General features: G+C 42.6%; 1 protein-coding gene across 1 annotated transcript; it reads left to right on the forward strand.

Moving 5' to 3' along the window:
• Window positions 1-173: 173 nt before the first annotated feature.
• LYVE1 (lymphatic vessel endothelial hyaluronan receptor 1) lies at window positions 174-17,722 on the forward strand. The gene is made up of 6 exons (XM_072619453.1): window positions 174-440; window positions 4,299-4,470; window positions 4,558-4,697; window positions 11,019-11,300; window positions 13,823-13,901; window positions 14,543-17,722. Exons 1-6 carry the CDS (start codon window positions 347-349, stop codon window positions 14,736-14,738), a joined length of 963 nt encoding a protein of 320 aa, XP_072475554.1. The 5' UTR covers window positions 174-346; the 3' UTR covers window positions 14,739-17,722.
• The last annotated feature ends 826 nt before the right edge of the window (window positions 17,723-18,548 follow it).

Here is an 18,548-nt window from a genome sequence, read left to right on the forward strand (position 1 = left end):
GAAAGGAAGAATAGAGGAGCCAGGTTCACAACATCTGGCTGACCAGGAAGGAATGCAACAGGGCAAGTTGGGCTATCTGCCTCCCTCAGCTTGCCTGCTCTCTGAGTCAGCAATAGCTGAATTTTCCAGACAGCCATCCATAACACGCAGACTTAGTGTTCATTTCCCCCCATTGACCTTGACAAGGGGATGGGCGGGAAGCAAAGTGGACAGAGACAGTAGCTCTCTGACAGCTCACAATCTCCCAGTCCCGTGCCTGGAGATCTCCAGTACATCAAGTGCTCCAAGGAGAGAGCAGACAGCAGAAGGCTGGTCAATCTGTCTTGGTCTGAGGGGCTTTCCAACCATGGCATACTACCCCACCATGGAACGCTGTACCACCATGACCCTGCTCCTTTCCTCACTCTTGTTCCTGGTTCAAGGCTTGCTCCAGGTAGAAGGTAGGTCCCATACCAACTCAGTTCTCCTTGGTGGGTGGATGGGTAGGAGCCACAAAAAACTTTTGGACTCTCTGTTACTGGATCATTGAAGCTTGAGTGACTCCAGTTTCACATCAAGTGGAAATACTAACCTGACAGCCCAGCTTTGCCCCAGTGGATCAGAGGATTCTGTGAGCACTGAAATTTTTGAAATCTTTCATCTTTGGAAGAATCTATTTTTTTGAGACCCCTCTAGATCTAGAGTTGAAAGCTACTTCAGAAGCCACATTATCAGAGCAACAGGTGTTCAGGCAGGGATGTAAGTATGCCAAGCAATCTTCTCAAGGTCCCACAGGCATTAAAGTCAGGAGCAGGACCTGGACCCAAGTCTTCTGAATCCACATCCAGTGTCTTTTCCTCTCTACCATAGTGATGTACATATACATCATATTTACCTTTAAGTAGTCATTACTTGTTTTGAGGGGTTTTGCCAAGTAAAACAAGTTTCTAAACAAAACATGGAATGGGGCAGGGGAGAAGAGATCAATGAAACATTTACTTTCATTGAAGGGCTCTAGCCACAATAGGTTCAAATCCCAGCTATGCTACTTGCTGCCTGTGTGATCTTGGGCAAATCACTTAACTTCTCTGGCCCTCAGTTTCCTTATCTGTAAAAATTAGGGGGATAGATTCAATGTCCTCTAAGATTCCCTCTAGCACTAAGAACCTATGAATGGTAAAATATAAACTCCTTGAGGATAGGCACTAGTTCTGTTTTTGTATTTATATCCTCAGCATCTAGCATGGTACCTAGTAGTATATAATAGATGTTGGATTAAACTGGGTTGAATTCAATTGAATTGACTAGTATGACACCTGTGAAAAGCCTCTCCTGATCCCCCTCCCAATGGGATTGAGAACATGGAAGCAATTATGTACAAACAAGATAGAAAGAGGAGATATTGAGGATTATCCATAGAAGGAGAGGACTAGCATTAAGGGGCATCAGGAAGGGCTTTCTGTAGAAGGTGGGGTTTCAGTTGGGACTTAAAGGGAGCCAGGAGGCAGAGATGAGGAAGGAGAGAATTCCAGGTGTGGGAATGGCCAGTGAGAATTCGGGGTGTTGGTAGACGAAGGGCTTGGTGCAAGGAGAAGCAGAGCTCAGTGTCACTGGATTACAGAGTACTCAGTCCTTCCTATCTAACTAAAGAGGTGTCAAATGACCTTATAAAATGGTCCTTAGGAGATCATTCTTAGGGAAATGAATACCAGAAATATGTAAAAAGTTCTAGGGATCCATTTCTCACTTCAGCCACCAAGTAGGTGTGACTGCACAAGGATTCTTTGTTTCTTAACGATTAGCCTTTCATACGTTTTAGAATGAGGTGTTTAGTTCTTTGCTCCCTCCCTCTGGAGATTACCCAGTGATCTGAGAGCAGATCAACCAAAGCATCTATCCCTCTTCTCTTTCTCTCCTCCTATCATCTCCACCCCTATCATCTTAGATTTTAAAATGTAGTCATCCAGAATAATAGGACCTTAGAATGAGAAGGAATCTTCAGCAGGGATTCCCTTCAAAATCCCCTTCAACCAGCCCCGGTTCTCAGAGCTAGAAATAATCTCAGAAGATCCAATTCCTACCTGAGCTAGGAGTCCTCTGTGCGCTATTAGCTCCTTGAGAGGAGGAGCAGGTTTTTTGACTTTCTTTGTATCCTAACCCTTAGTATGATTCCTGACACATGGTAGTCATTTGAAAAAAAATAAATTCTCTCCATTTTCTAAATGATTCTGTATCTCTGGCTGACTCCACTTGAAGACATCCATCCTTCGATGAGGAGCTCACTCCTTCACGAGGTGGCCCATTCCACATTTGGACAGCTCTGATTGTTAGCATATGCTTAATTCTGAGTTGGAAGCTACCTCTCTGAATGTTTCACCTTTTATTCTTAGTTCAGCCCTCTTGTAAAGTGCTTCACAAACCTTAACATGATAAATAAGTGCTAGTTTATTATCATTATTATTGTTCTATATTGCCTAAGCAGCCTATTAAAGTTTGGAGAAGCACTTCACTGGAAGGTGGGTCACCAGATTTTTTTTTTCAACAGGGTTAAGATAGGAGAGGATTAGGATTTATAGTCTACGACAATGTGGGGGGAGGGGTGTACGGAGGGGGTACGCTAGATGGCCTGAAAGATCCCTTCCAACTCTAGATCATGATGCTAAGTATTTAAGGTGCAGCTGGTTTGTGAGGGAAGGACTAGAGAGAGGTTAATTGATCCGTAGTGTTAAGGAAGGCTACCACCTCTAGTGTCAGGGCTACTCATCCATGTTTGGTGTCCTCCTGTCATCCGACTCTCACCTGTGGTTCGAAGAAGCATATGCAGTGATTGGCCACACCCCAAGAAACCACTTCAGCAGAAGGGGCTAAACCAGGTTGAGGGTAACCAATGGATCTCAACCTGTCTACCCCAAAAGAGTTCCACTGAGGAAGAAGAGGTTGGGAACAATTTGTTCCAGTGGCCATGAAGGCAGCTAAAGCAAGCTATGGAACACTTAGAGCTTAGTCAGACCTAGAAGATACCAAGGTCATCCACTGCATGCCAGGCCATCATCATCCTGACTTTTGTGTTGACATTGGACTCTAATGACTCTGAAAGAGAGAGTACAGCTGATGACTTTAAGAAATTCTGCCTCACTTAAATCCAATTCACTCATGAGTCAAGACATCACCCCATGATGTCATTGGTCCTCTTTGAAAACTAAGGATAAAACAACAGTGTTGTTAACAGTGTTAATATGAAGGGGTGTATATATACCCCTTCCCATACCGGAAAATTTCCCCTCCTAAATGTTACCCCTTGGGACCTCTAACACCCTTTGCACCTTAGCTCAAATGACACCCGGGATTATAGATTTAGAGCTGGAATTCCATCAATTCCATCCGTTCCAAACCCCACATTTTATAAAGGAATGTATTTCCCAGGGTCATACCTTCCACAAAGGGACTTTCATGATTCCCCCAACTGTTCATGTTCTCACTCTCACATCAAAGATAAATCATTGTATATAAACTCTCAGTGGTCCCAAGCAATCTCTCAGAGGGATTCTGAAACTGGGGCCCATGGACACATGGCCCCCAGAATGTTTATGAACTTGAATGGGGAAAGAATCTCAACTTTCTTTTCTTTAATTTTTAATGGAAAATGAACATGTCCCTCAATTGTGATTTTTTTTTTTAAATCCCATTATTCTGAGGAATCCTTTGAAGAGGATTCACCAGACTGCCAAAGAAGTCCAGGGTATTAAAAACAATAAAAAGGTTAATAACCTCTGGTCTAAGACTCCAAATTGTAGAATAAAAGAACTGCTAAGCACAGGTAGAGGAAATGTCTCACTGGGAGCTCCTTACACAGATGAAATCCCAGGTCTAACCCCTCAAAAACAGAAAGACATTTTGTATTTACTTAGCTGTGTGCGTGTTATTTCTTCCCTACATAAAATGTAAGCTTCTTGAGGGTAGGAGCTGTCTCTGTTTTGTCCTTGCATCCCTGTGCCCAACCTGTGGTAGAGCATTTCGAGCTCGTATTGGTCTGATCAGCCACAGTAGGACACATTGACACTTGACTTTACAATGGTGATGCCATTTTGGTCCCCATCTAGAACAAAGGACGACAAGTGTATCCTCAGCACCTAGCACATCAGGCTGCTTTTGTTTGTTTGTTTGACCTAATAGGCTCTTTATAAATGATTATTGAGAAAACTGAAAACAAATAAATTAATAAATTTGGAAAAAAAGAAAAAATAAGTCCTTACATTGATTTTGTTGAACTCAAAAAGACAATCAATTCCCTTCTGAGTGCTCATATGATTTTGTTTCAGATATTCTCATCACGGATCCATGTAGGATCAAGGGAATCACCCTCATTGGCAAAGGGAAAGGGCCAGAATTTAATTTCACTGAAGCCAGAGATGCCTGCAGCCTACTGGGTCTCCAGCTGGCCAGTAAAGCTCAAGTGACAACTGCCCACAACTCTGGGTTCGAGACTTGCAGGTACGTGGTAATGGGACGCTTCCTTTCCATGGCACGTGGAATTCGTGAATTTAATGCTCAGACAGCTAATGAATCTTCTCTTTGCAGTTTTGGGTGGGTCTCTGACAAGAATGTGGTCATCTCCCGCATTATCCCCAATCCTAAGTGTGGTCGAAACAAAACAGGCGTCTTGGAATGGAATCTGCCCCTCCGCCAGAAGCAGTATGCATACTGTTACAATTCCTCAGGTCAGTGGTATGCTCTAGATGGTGAACTTTCTGCTTAGCCCTGGTGTGGTTCTGCCTTCCCAACATGCCTCAAAAAAAAAAATTGAATCCTCTAAGCAGCTCAGGAAAACTGGCTTCAAATCCTAAAACTCTTTCTAGCTCTAAAGCAATTCAGCACACATCTAGTAACTACGAGTTATGTGCAGAGCCCTGTCTTTGACAGCGGGGGGTGATATAAGCCAGTCCAGACTGCTAAGGAAGGGGGTGGGCTAAGGGACAGATGCTTTGGTCAATCATTTTTTCCAGTGATATCCAAATCTTCATGACCTCATTTGGGATTTTCTTGGTGAAGATACTAGAGTGCCATTTTCTTCTCTAGCTCCTTTTACAGATGAGGAAACTGAGGCAAACAGGGTGAAGTGACTTGTCCAGTAAGTATCTGAGTCCAGATTTGAGCTCAGGAAGATGAGTCTTACTGAATTCCTGCCCACCACTTTTATCCACTGCACTAAGGGGTGGGTACAAATCCCACTACTTAATGGGAGAATGCATTTAATCATAGGATTGAAGGTTTAGAGCTAGAAGGAATTTTACAGGTCATCGAGTCCAATCCAAACGTAGAGGATAAGTGACTTGGCCAAGGTCACACCAAGAATTAGAAATAGAGGAGTGATGCATCTCAGGTTCTGTTCCACATTCAGAACCTTTTTTACTCCAGTACTAGTCAGAAATGTGCAAGCTATTACCATTTACGGTGGGGGGAGGTCCTTATGAGCTTTAGACATCAGAAAAGGCTTCCTGGAGGAGGCAACCCTTTTTTTTTTTAGGCCTTAGAAGATGGCCAGAATTGCAACAGGTAGAAATGATGGAAAGAAAGGCTGAGATGAAGACCACACAAGACACTTGCACTGAGCAGGAGGGGCTTAGGAGCATCAATGCAGAGTGGAAGAGATCTCAGAGGTCATCTGGGGACTCAAGTCAGCAAGCATTTATTAAGCACCTACTGTGTGCCAGGCATTACTAAATGATGAAGATACAAAGAAAGGCAAAGAGAAAACAAACCTGTCATGGTCTATCAGGGAAGACGAAACTCAAACATTTACAAACAAAATATAGACTGGATAAATTAGAGATAGTCAATAGAGAGCAAGGACTTAGTCAGAGGACTGGGAAAGGCTTCCTAACTGACATTTTCCACTTCACTTTATAAATTGGAAAGATTTTTCACACATTGAATTACCATGAAATACCATGAAGCCCTCTATACAGCTAAAGGCCACTAGATGGCTCAGTGGCGAGAACCCTAGGCTTGGAGCCTAGATATACCCATGTTCAAATCCAGCCTCCGTTACTTACTAGCTGTGTGACCCTGGGCAAGTCACTTAAAGTCTGCCTCAGTTTCCTTATCTTCAAAGTGGAAATAATAATAGCATCTACTTTCCAGGGCTGTTGTAAAGATTAAATGAGATAGTATTTATAAAGTACTTAGCACATAGTTGGTGCATAATAGAGGCTTCTTTCCTTCCTTCTTCCTATACATGATACTCTCTTGTAGACAGATTCATGGAAGCCCCAGCCATGGGTTAACTTGAGCCTGTCCCACAAAGCGCAGATATTTAAGAGTATTCTGATCGTCCTCTGAGCAGAATGTTAAATTCTTCTAACATAATAGGGCATGTTCAGAAATTTTCAAAATAATTCAGTAGCACAAAAATTTCAGATGCTTTTCTTCTGCTCTACTTAATATTTGTCCTACTCATTTAAATTTTGATTTGCTAATTACAAATACAATTTCACAAACTTGTGAGATTTCAGTTCTGGAAGGGACTTTATTAATGAGAAAACTAAGAAAAACAAAAGAAGTCATTCAAGGTCACTGGACAATGAGAAATAACTCTAACCTAGGAGCTAAGAGGACTGAGTCTGAAATGCAGCTCTCACCCTGACATCTAAGAGCTGTGTAATCAGTGTCCTCATCTTTAAAAATAGGAGCAATTAGATATTTGTTAAGTACTTCCTAGGTACAAAGCATTAAAGACACAAAGGTGAAAATAAAAGGCAATCCCTGCTCTCCATAACCTTACATTCTACTCAGAATGACGCGGATACCAACAGCTAGCATTTCGATAGCAATTTAAATTTTGCTAAACACTTTACAACAACTTTGCAACACTCTAACACTACACAAATATTATCTCATTTTATTATCACAACCACCCTGAGAAGTGCTATTATTATCCCTATTTTACAGATGAGGAAACTGAGGCAGGCAGAGGTGAAGTGACTTGCCCAGGGTCACACAGCTGGTAAGTGTCTGAGGCTGGATTTGAACTCCAGAAGATGTCTCCCTGACTCCAGGCTCAGGCTCTATGCACTATGGTACCACCCAGTGGCCTATCACATAATATATATTTAATAAATATTTATTGACTTACTAAATCTGGGTAAGTCCCTTGACTGCAGTCTGCCTTAGTTTCCCCATCTTTAAAATGAGGATAATAATAGCACCATCTTTCAGGGTTGTTGTGAGGGAGGATCAAATGAGACGATACCCATAAAGCACTTGGTGAATGTTAAATTATATGATTATTACTATCCAGTCCAACCTTCCTCATTCGACAGAGGAAGAACTGAGGCTCAGTTTGGTTAAGTGACTTGTCCAGGGTCACACACATGGCAGAGATGGGATTCAGACTCAGGGCTCCTGATTCCAGAACTAGGATTCTTTCCCCTGCACATACTACCTCCCCGGGGTACAGATGTCTACCCTCATCTGTCCATTTAGCCCAAAGCCTTCCTCACCTCTTCCTTCTGGCTTCCCTGACATTGTAGGACTCAGCTCAGATCTCATTTTCTGTGGGAGGCCTTTCCTGGTCTGTTCCCTGCCTAGCCATTACCTGCCCCACCCCTAACTCCCATAGCCATTGCCTGGTTCTTTCCTCTGAGATTACTTTCCATCTACACTTGTCTTGTAGGTACATGGTATCTTCCCCATTAGAGTATGAGCTCCTTGGGGCAGCTAGTTGGCACAGTGGATAAAGCACAAGTGCAGGTGTCAGGAGGACCTGAGTTCAAATTTCATCTCAGACACTTGACACTCACTAACTGTGTGACCTTGGGCAAGTCACAACCCCAATTGCGTCATCCTGGTTCATCTCCAGTCATTCTGATGACTATCTGGTCACTGGATTCAGATGGCTCTGGAGGAGAAGTGAGGCTGGTGACCTGCACAGCCCTTCCTCACTCAAAGCAAAGTCAAGGGCAAGTCGTGGCATCATTTCTCTGATGGCATGGTCTTCTTCGGCAATGAAGGATGAACACACACACATGAGCTCCTTAAAGAAAGGACTGTGTTTTTGCCTTTCTTTGGATCCCCAAGCTATCAGCGTGCCTGACACATAAGGCAAGTTTTTAACAAATGCTTGTGCACTTCCCAGGTTCCTTCTACCTCTAAATCTCTGATGTTTTGTGCATCCCAAATGGCACTGTCTAAGTCACCTGTGTAGCCTACCTGCTCTTCTCCAAATCATACTTTCTCCTCAGGTCACGGTTTGAAAGAATGTCAGGTGAAAGAGTCAAACCCTAATTTCCAGGGCTGCCTAATGATATTTTTATAAATGAAAACTGAGTCACTTGGGGAAACACCAGGGCCTCCCACACAGTGCTGCTGAGTCATTTCCTTCCATTATCCTTTTAAATACGGTCATTGGAACAGCTCTGACAATGGAGAGGCTGGAGACAGGGAAGAGCAGCCTTTCTGTGGGTGGCATTGAACCTAAACAGAAAAGAAGAACGCAGGAGTGGGAGAAACCTTAGCAGAAAGGTGTCTCTGGGAGAGCAAGGATGCCCCAGGAGTCTGGACTTGGATTATTTCACCTATATGTAATTGTAATCACTATCATAATACTAAGAACTCACATTCCTGTGGCAATCAATATTTATATCGTTGTCATAACAATATCTGGCAGTTATATCATGCCTACTATGTGTGAGACACTTTCTTTATGAGAATAGACCAGGACTTCTTCATGTGGGGTCCACAGAAGCATTTGTGGATAGATTTCAGGAAGTGTCCGTGAACTTGGATGGGGAAAAAAATTACAAAAAAAAAATTTTACTTTCTTGCATGTAGGTGTACAAATAATGTAGACATACATACATATGAGGGAGGTAGGACATGTATTCTAACCTCCATTTTGTGAGGGAAACTGAGGCCCTGAACAGAGATATGGCTCTGAACAGAGATGAGGACTTGGACCCTCAGGCTGATCTAACTGAAGATAGATTTTCCGCTTCACCTGGGATTTCAGAGTAACTACTTAGAAAACTATCCTTTCCATGCCCCTCCTGCCAGCCCTTTTCCTGGTATTCACCCCATTAAGTTTTTTAAGGCTAAGTGATTTATCCAACCTGCTGCTCCATAGGGGCCTGGAAAATACTTAGAGCAAGAGGCACTGGACCAGGAGGCAGGTGCTGAGTTGGAATCCAAACTACAAAACCCCTGAAGACTTTGAAATTCATCTGTACTCACAATGATCTAGAGCAGCTTCCGGTAGGAAATATATTGAAATAATTTTCAAGCTCAATTGTACAATTAAAATTACTCTTGTTCTTGAGAGCTAAGGAGGATGCGGAGATTCATTACTGGATGCCACAAGCTAAGGTTTAATTTTATTCCCTTGGAAGTATATAGAATCATAAAATTTCAGAGGTGGAAGAGATCTTTAGGAAAGGCACTAGTGTCTCTAAGAGGGTGGCCAGGATGTGATGGGAGTTTAGAATGTGCCATTTGACATCGCCAGTTTTCCTCATCCATAAAATGGGGAAAGGGAGATTTCCAGATCCATCCGTCAACAAGCATTTATTAAGTGCATGGTATGGCAGCTAGGTGGTGCAGTGGATAGAGTGCCAGCCCTGGAGTTAAGATGACCTCAGTTCAAATTTGTCCTCAGATATTTACTAGCTACGTGACCCTGGGAAAGTCACTTCATCTTGTTTGCCTCAGTTTAGAAATGGGTTAGAGAAGGAGAAGGCAAAGCACCCTAGTATCTCTGCCAAGAAAACTCTAAATGGGGTCTTGAAGAGTCAGAATGAAATGACTGAAATGACTGGATAGCAACAATGTGCTAAGCACTGTGCTTAACAATGGGGATACACCCCAGGCAAAAACACAATTCCTGAAGCAGCTCACAGTCTAATGGGGATGACAACATGCAAGCCACTATGTATAGACACTAGGTAATGCAGTGGATAATGTGCCTGCAAATAGAGTCAGGGAGACCTCAGCTCAAATCCAGCCTCAGACACTTACTAGCTATTTGACTCTGAGCAAGTCACCTAACTGCTGTCTGCCTCAGTTTCCTTATCTGTAAAGTGAACTGGAGAAGGAAATGGCAAATCGCTTCAGTATCTTTGCCAAGAAAACCCCAAATGGGGTCATAAAGAATCAGAAACAACTGAAAGAGCAACTCGACAACTACAAGTAGTAGAGTTAAGATGCCAAGACAGAGTTACAGTCCCAGACCCGCTGCTTATCAGCAACGTGACTTTGGGCAAAGTATTTCCTGTCTCTGAGAGTTAGCCTCATCTCATGCATAATGGAGACAGTAAGTGCTTATCATCACAGGGCAATTGTGGAGGTCACACAAGATAATGGAGATAAAGAGCTTTGTGACTGTCAAATGCTATCAACGCTTCCACTGGTGTTGTTCTGTCCTGGCACTAGAGGAGCCTACTGTCTCTGCTCTAGAAAAATGCAGAGAGTAGGGGCAGGAAGTGTGTTCCATTGTGCCATCCTGTTCTAGCCTGCCAGTAAGCTGACCCTGTAATGACACCCTTACTCCCAGAGCCATAACTAGGACAGGGCCAGCAGGACTTTACCTCAGAATACTGAGGCAAATTCAGTGGAAGGCAGTTTCAGTCCTTCTAGTCACTAGGCTGAGCTCCTCCCTGACTCTGCCCTGCCCTGGTGGCAACTTCTCATTGGTGTGTGCCAGTATCCCAATGTCTTCTCTATTCCACCCACCACCACCACCACTTGGAGGAGTATCTGGCACCTCCCACTTCAACAGCCTTAAGCCAGAACCTCCAACTCCCCACCACAGCACCAGTTTCCCCACTACTGTCCATACAACTGAGAGCTTTTTCCATGATGTTTCCCTTAGGCATAAAAAAATCATAGTTAGAGGTCAATCCACCACTACCATGCCAAATCCAGTTCTAACAGCATACAGTACATGGCTGGTGATGCTTAGATCTGGGCTCAAAGTGTGGTTGACACTGACTAATTTACCTTGTAGGTCAACTTCAGAAGATCTCACTGCTTTTTGTTTTCCCCCACAGATACACAGATTAATTCATGCAGCCCCGATACCGTCACCACTGAAGACACAGTCACTCCATCAACTGTATCGGCCACAACTGAATTTAATATCAGTGACCCAGCTGATACAGCCACACTATCTCCAGCCCCACCAGCACGTCCAAAATGGAGCAAAAGAATAATCTGTGTCACAGAACTTTATTTGGAAACAAGCACTATGGAAACAAGCACCGTGCCAGAAGAAGCCATACCAACTTTTGAAAGTCAAGTTGCATTTAAGAATGAAGGCGTTACTTTTGGAGGTAAAGAGGGAAAGGTAGAGGGAAGGATATAAGTATTCTATAGTGCCAGCTATGTGTACCAAGCACTGTGCCAAGTAAGCACTTTATAAATATTTTCTCATTTCATCCTCATGACCACCTTGCAAGGCAGGTGGCGTTGTTATCCCCATTTTACAGATGAGGAAACTGATACAAATGGAGTGATTCTCTTGCCTAAACTCATACAACTAGTACCTGTCTAAGGCTGGATGTGAACTAGTTTTCCTGACTCCAGACCCAGCACTTCATTTACCACGTGGCCATGAGCGTGGTTTGTCTGTGCATATGTATACACACTTGAGTCCACAGTATCGACCGGAGGCAGAAACCAATCTACCTGCAAAATACAGACAGAGCAAGCCAAAGGCAGAAAGCAATGTCCGAGGTCTTTTCCATGGGTTCAAATAGAAGAAATTGAATCCTTCTCCTCTACAACAACGCTTCTGATGTTTGAAGTTAGCTTCAAATTACAAGGGACCAACTTAAAGTCTTAGAGCCTTAGAACTTAGAGTCAGAGGCCTGGGATTCAAATACTACCTCTGGTATTTGACTGGGTGACAAGGTGGGATTTGGGTACTCAAGTTACTTGAAATTTCCAGTCCTCAGTTTCCCCATCTGTCAAATGAGAACTAAATGGCTCTTAAGATCTTTTTCAAACTTTCAATCTATGATCCAGTGTCCACCATCAATACCCACGACCACCACCTGAATCTTCCCATAACTAGGCTAAGCATTCTGATTTCACATTTAAAAATACATATAAATTTTAAAGATAAGGTATAGAAAAAAATCAGAGTTGGAAAGAAGTTTGACAGTCATCCAATGTAATCCATACATGAACAAGACTATACTACACAACAAGTAACCATCAAGGCTTTGCTTGAACACTTCCAATGAAGGGAAATTCCCAGGAGCCATTAGTTTGAAATAGCTCTAATGGGTAGAAGTTCTTCCTTAGATCAAGCCTAAATCCAACCCTTTGCCACTTTCTGTGTTTACCCATTGCTCCTACTTCTTTCCTCTTGAGATAACCAAAGCTAGTTTTCCACACAATAGCCCTTTAAATATATGAAAATTGCTATTATATCGCCTCTCAAGCCTCTCTTTTCCTGGATAATCTGTCCCATTTCTTTGAACAAATCCTTTTTCCCCTTATCAAAATTGTTCCTTTTTTGTCTTGAGAAGTGCATTCTTGAGAGTTTCCCTCCCTTCTGAGTTGATTTTCTGGGTAAAATTTTAGCCCATGGACTCTTGCCTATTATTTCTCTAAACCTGGTGGTGGGAAACCTGCAGCCTTGAGGCCACATGTGGCCCTCTAAGTCCTCAAGTGCAACCCTTTGACTGCAAACTTCATAGAACAAATCCCCTATTTTAAGGGGCTGCCCCCCTCCCAAGCTCTAAACTCTTTGAAAATTGCCCCCCCAAATCAAGGGCAAAAGTCCAACTGTGCCATCTCTCAGTCCTATTGCTCTCCTCTATCACAAATTAGAGTATGAAATGTTCACTTTTTCCCAAAATTCCTATCATTTCTTCCCCAGCAACCACTTCCAACTTATTAGTAAAAAAAATCAGATCCAGTATGGGAGTTCCCTTCCTTGATTTCTCCATCTTTTGAAGATTTAAATTAGTATTAGGACAAGTATCTAGGTGGTGCTGTGGATAGATTGTCAGGCCTAGAGTCAGGAGGACATAAGTTCAAATCCAGCCTCTGACACTTATTAGCTGTGTGACCCTGGGCAAGTCACTTAATCTTCTGTTTCAGTTCCTCATCTGTAAAATGAGCTAGAGAAGGAAATGTCAAAACACTCCAGTGTCTTTGCCAAGAAAACCCCAAATGGGGTCAAAAAGGGTTGGACACGATTCAACGAGAGAAAAAGAAATATTAGCTGCTCGTCTTGTAGATGTCTTGATTGTAAAAAAAAAAACAAAAAAAACATAAAACCAAACCCGTAAGTACCATACTTTGCTTCTGATTCAGACTCACTCCCTGAATTCCTCTATTTCCTCCTTCTGTCCAGGCGGTCTTTAGTATACTCTAATGAGGATAACACTTCTGTTTCTTCCTCTGTTCATCTTTACTCAAATGTTGTTTTTCACCATGTTTCTCCCTTCTGTTTCCTAGATTTGCTCACAAGAATTTATTTTCTTCTTAAGATATAGTGTTATTCTGCCCTTTTACATGTCTTTCATCATGCCTTCAACTTATCTTTCAATGACACAGTTTCAAGACATGTTGATTGCCTTCTCAACACCTTTTGGTTTGTGCGGACCTCATAAAATGAAGTGCCCAGAATAAAGCACAACTGGCACTCCAGATATAGTTCATCTAGTGCAGAATATACATTGTGGAGCCATCCCCTCTCTTGTTTTAGACACCATCTGATTAATGTTGTCCAAGTTTGACTATTCTTATGTAGCAAAGATCTGAATCAGTTTTATCAATGCACGTGTGACCAAAGGCTTAAAAGTAGAAGGACACAGTCAATCTCTTTGTTTGTCCCCAGGCTTACCCATCACCCTCCTGGTTCTTGCTCTGATTTTCTTCATTGCTGCAGTTGTATTGGCTGTCTGCTATGTCAAAAGGTGGGTCTTTCAGTTTGTTTTAGTTTGGTTAGTTTGGTGGTATCTGTAGCTTTGTCCATTCTGCATGGAGTCGGAGAGACTGTTTGATTAAATAGATATTTATCCAGTGTCTACTACCTGAAAGATCCTACACTAGAGACTTCAGGGGATCAAATACAAAGACAGTATAATCCCTGGCTTCAAAGTTTCATGGGAAGACAGTGCAAGTACATGGATGACTACCACACAAGGCAGAATATAAGTTCCAAAAGACAGATACCAATAAGGTATTATGGGAAACATTGCTTCTGACTAGGAAAACCAGAGGAAACTTTGCAGAGGGGGCATTTGAGTTAGAACTGATAAATGATTGATGAAATTTCCACAGGGGCTGTTATTTTGGGTGAGGAGGGGGAGAAGAAAGTGAGGGCAGTCCAGTTATGGACAAGGCATGTCCAAGAGAAAGAATATAGCCCAAATGAGCTGGAGCACAGAGCACATTGAGGACTGAAGTAGGAAATAATGCTGAAAGGTTAGGGTGGCACCCAATCATGGTGGGCCTCAAAGGTCAGACTAAGGAACCTAGGTTTAATCCAGAAGTGGTTATTATGGTGTATGTTACATACAAGTTTTTCATTTTTCATTTTCTTTTGTATCTCAAGGTACATGACCTCCTTCCCATTGACAAACAAGAATCAGAAGGAAATTGCTGAAGCCAAAGGTGGAAAAACAGCAAAGGCAGAGGATAAAGTCTCAAAGGAGGAACCAAAGAAAAATGGGAAAAAGACAGAAGAGCCCAAGATGACTCCTAAGATGACGCCCAAAATGACAGTCAAGTACATGGAAGCTGAGGTTTAAGTGGGTGAGAGGGACAACAGACGACATGCCTGGGATCTCTTCACTCTGCTCTAGGTTCTGGAGGCCATGGATACCTCATTACCTACAAAAACTCCTTGTATTCCGCCACTGGAAGAAACTACCAGACCCAATAGATCAAGCAGAAAAGCCCATAATCAATCCCTAACTGGAGGACTTAAGGGTTCCCTGAGGATTAGGGAGCTCATTCAGATGACATCCATATTCCTTCCTGCCACCTGCCCACTCCTGGGCCCTGGATCACCCCAAGTCTCCAAAGTGATCCCAGCCCAGACCCAAAGTTCCTATTTCCTATTAAAATCCAGGTGAGAGGAAGAGGATCTGTCCAGCACCAATCTCTTAGGAACATTCCCTGTATATTTTGGTTAGGAAGCCTTTTAATGGCCTAGGAAGAGACCAGTTGTGACCCAAGAGGGTTTCAGGCCCAGGGCTGTCTTCCCTGTTCCCATATCAAAAAGCAAGGCTTCCTCTGGCCTTGTACTGACCTTCTGAGCTTAAATATCTGAGGCAGCAGAATGAAGGGAGTCAGGGGCAACATGGCAGGGGGAGGCCAGTGGACCTTTGTCTGATGTGGAACTAAAAGAAAGAAGGGAATCCAGATGGGAGCAGAACATCATCTCATAGACTCTTAGGGCTGGCAGGAATCTTTGAGACCCTCTAAGTCAATGTTGTGTCTTGGGCTCCCTTAGTGGTCTAGTGAAGTCCATAGGCCCCTTTTCAGAATGATGTTTTTAAATACGTTAAATAAATAGGATTCCAAAAAAGACCGATGATATTAAGATAAAGATGTAGTTTTTCACACCCAGATTCACAGGACCCCCTGAAATCTAAAAATCCCTGATCTGATCTGATTCCCTTATTTATAAACGAGGAAACTGAGGCCCAGAGAGTAGAAGTGACTTGCTCATGATTTTACAAGTAACTACTTGTGGCAGAAGCAGGATTTGAACCCAAGTCCTGTGCTTCTCTAGCTGGTGTTCATACCACTGTGCCACCCTGGCAAACTAGCTAAAATAAATCTCATTTCTATAGCCTATTAAGGTTAGAAAAAAAACTTTGACCTGCTTTTTTGAACCTGAGTTGGTTCATACCCTCCTTAGAAGGCTTGACAGTTCCCAATTCCCCAATGTTCTCACCATATTGATTCCCCTATCACTCTAGCCCAGAGCATCCCTCAACTCCTGAGTCAAAGTGATCCTTCAGCCTTAGCCTCCTGAGTAACCAGGGCTATAGGCAAACATACTTCTCTTGCAAAAGAGAAGGTAAGTGTAAGGGTAGGTGATGCAAGTATTGTCTCACACGCATATTATATACCCATCTTCAGAAGTATAAACCGAGGTGCAAAGAGATTAGGAATCTTGCTCAGGGTCACTTACCTAGTATAGTGACTGAGCCAGGATTTGAACCCTAGATCTCCTGCCTCAAAGTACTGACAAAATAGTACGTCACAAATCCTGAAGGGACCAACCAAAACATTCTTCCCTCAAGATCTTCAGGTATGATCCTTTTTCAGCATGCACTCTCTGCGTTTGCTATTATTTTATTTTGGGAATGTATTGTCCCATAGCAATGTTAACAGGAAACAGACTAAATAACCGTGTCCCAGCCTGGGTGTACAGGAAATCTATCATCCAGCAGAAAATGACTGGGTCCAGAAAGCAAAGACTGCAATCAGCAATTTCCTCTGTACCAACTCCTCTGCTTCCTGAAGCCTTTCTGAGATGCGGATGCTCCCTCCGCAGGGAGGGAGGTCCCAGCACCATCCTCCTTAGTACCTTAATCAACTGACCTCATGGGGTGTGATGGCCCTGAAATTCAAAACCTGACCAGCTCCATACGACCTGATAGAACTTTCACTCCACTTTCAGCAAGCCACAGTCCATGCCACAATGAGGCAGGAGAGAAAGATCCTACTGTATTATGGAATGTACAAAAAGAGAAAGTGAGAGACTTTGTTTCTACTCAATGACCTCGGGCAAGTCACTTTCACTCTGAAAGTCCCAGTTTCCTCATCTGTAAAATGGGGATAATAACACTTACCTACCTACCTCTTAGGGTTGTTGTGAGTAGAGCTAGGAGTATGCTGGTAAATATTTAATATCCTGCTCTTGGGGAGGTGGGAAGAGATTACACACAACACACTTTTAAGCTAATCTGCATAGGCAATTAATAGAATAATAAGTTAAGCCCTGATTTATAGTATTTACTAATATTCTAAATGTAAATGCTCACATTGAAAATTTAAGAATTGGCTCTCGGAACTGGTATGATGAGGTGGTTCCATCCCACCTATGCTTAAAAGTTGCATGTAAAAAATGAACTATCAAACTACTCATGATTTTGTCAGACACTCCTTTCTTGGATGAGACCTCGCTCTACTTTTAATCCTCTGTTAAACCTTAAGCAAGTCATGTTTCCCTCTCTTTGTCTCCATTTCTCATTTGAAAAATGAATTGACATAGAGTAGTGGATAAAGTATTGGATTTCGAGCCAGGGCTATCTGGGTTCATGTCCCACTTTAGACATTTACTAGCTGCATAACTCTTGGCAAGTCATTAACCTCTCTTTACCTCAGTTTGCTCATCTATAAAATAAGGGGTTGGATTTAATGGCCTCTAAGTTCCCTTCTGGCTCTACATCTATGATACTATGACTCCATGAAAGAATCTCTCAGCCCTAACGTACTAGGATTCCAATGTATGTTTCTTTGTTTTAACTGTGAGTTCCTATAGCTATTCTACTTACTTACCTATGGTATTTTATGCTGGGACTAATATATTCTTCAATGAAGTATTTTTTTCAACTGAAGTTGTAATCATAACCTTTATTTATTATAAGTGTATTCAAGGAAAGCCTTGTAAGCACCATTGGTTAATGTGCCATCACACTCTTGGTTTTTCTTTCCAGTAAAGAAAGAACCTAGCATGTCCAAGTGTGCACTAAGCAAATAAAATCATTTAAAACACCCTGTGGCTGCCATGTTGCATTCCAAGGCACCATATCCACCTCCAGGGGAGTAAAAGTGGATAACAAGTGAGTTCAAACCTTACACTTGCTAAGTGATGAAAAGATTAAAAGAAACTATTAGGCCACCATGAGGAAAGAGATAGATGTTGGGTAGCTGAAATGACATTTCCCCTTTCCTCCACATGAAGAAATTCTACCAGGGAAGGATACCATCAGGTTCATGGACAAGCCAATGTCACTGGCAGTTTGAGCTCTCCATCAGGGTCAATCAAATTACTGTGCTTCTAATTGGTTGGGATACTGCTGCCATATCACTTGATGCTAAAGATAGCTCAGCCAGACAGAAACAGGCGATGGGACTGATAGAAGACTTGAGCTCGGTCTTCCTTGTTTTCCATCCTTTTCTTGATTTGGCATGGTACAGGAAGAATATGGGGTCAGAAGACCTTGACTCTGCTGTGAGCCCTTAGGCAAGAAACATAGTAAACATAGTAAACATGTGAGCAAGTCACTTAACCTTCCTGGGCCTCAGTTTCCTCAACTGAAAAATGGGAGGGTTGGTTCAAATGGTATCTTGGGTACCTTCCAGCTCATGGCCCACTGATCCTAAATCACCTCACTTCATTCTTTGGGCTTTAGAAGTTTCTCATCTGGAAAATGATGGGGTAGGATGAGGTGACCTCCAATGTCCATTCTAGCTCTAAATCATTATCATTAGTAAAAGAAGAAAGTCCAAACAGCAGCTCAACTATAGGGAGAATGCTTGTCTCTTTTAGAAATAACAGAAACAGCAGAAACCTTTATTGGACCCTCAGGCTGCCTCCT

Source organism: Notamacropus eugenii, chromosome 6 (genome assembly GCF_028372415.1).
Source record: "Notamacropus eugenii isolate mMacEug1 chromosome 6, mMacEug1.pri_v2, whole genome shotgun sequence".
Taxonomy (NCBI): Eukaryota; Metazoa; Chordata; class Mammalia; order Diprotodontia; family Macropodidae; genus Notamacropus; species Notamacropus eugenii.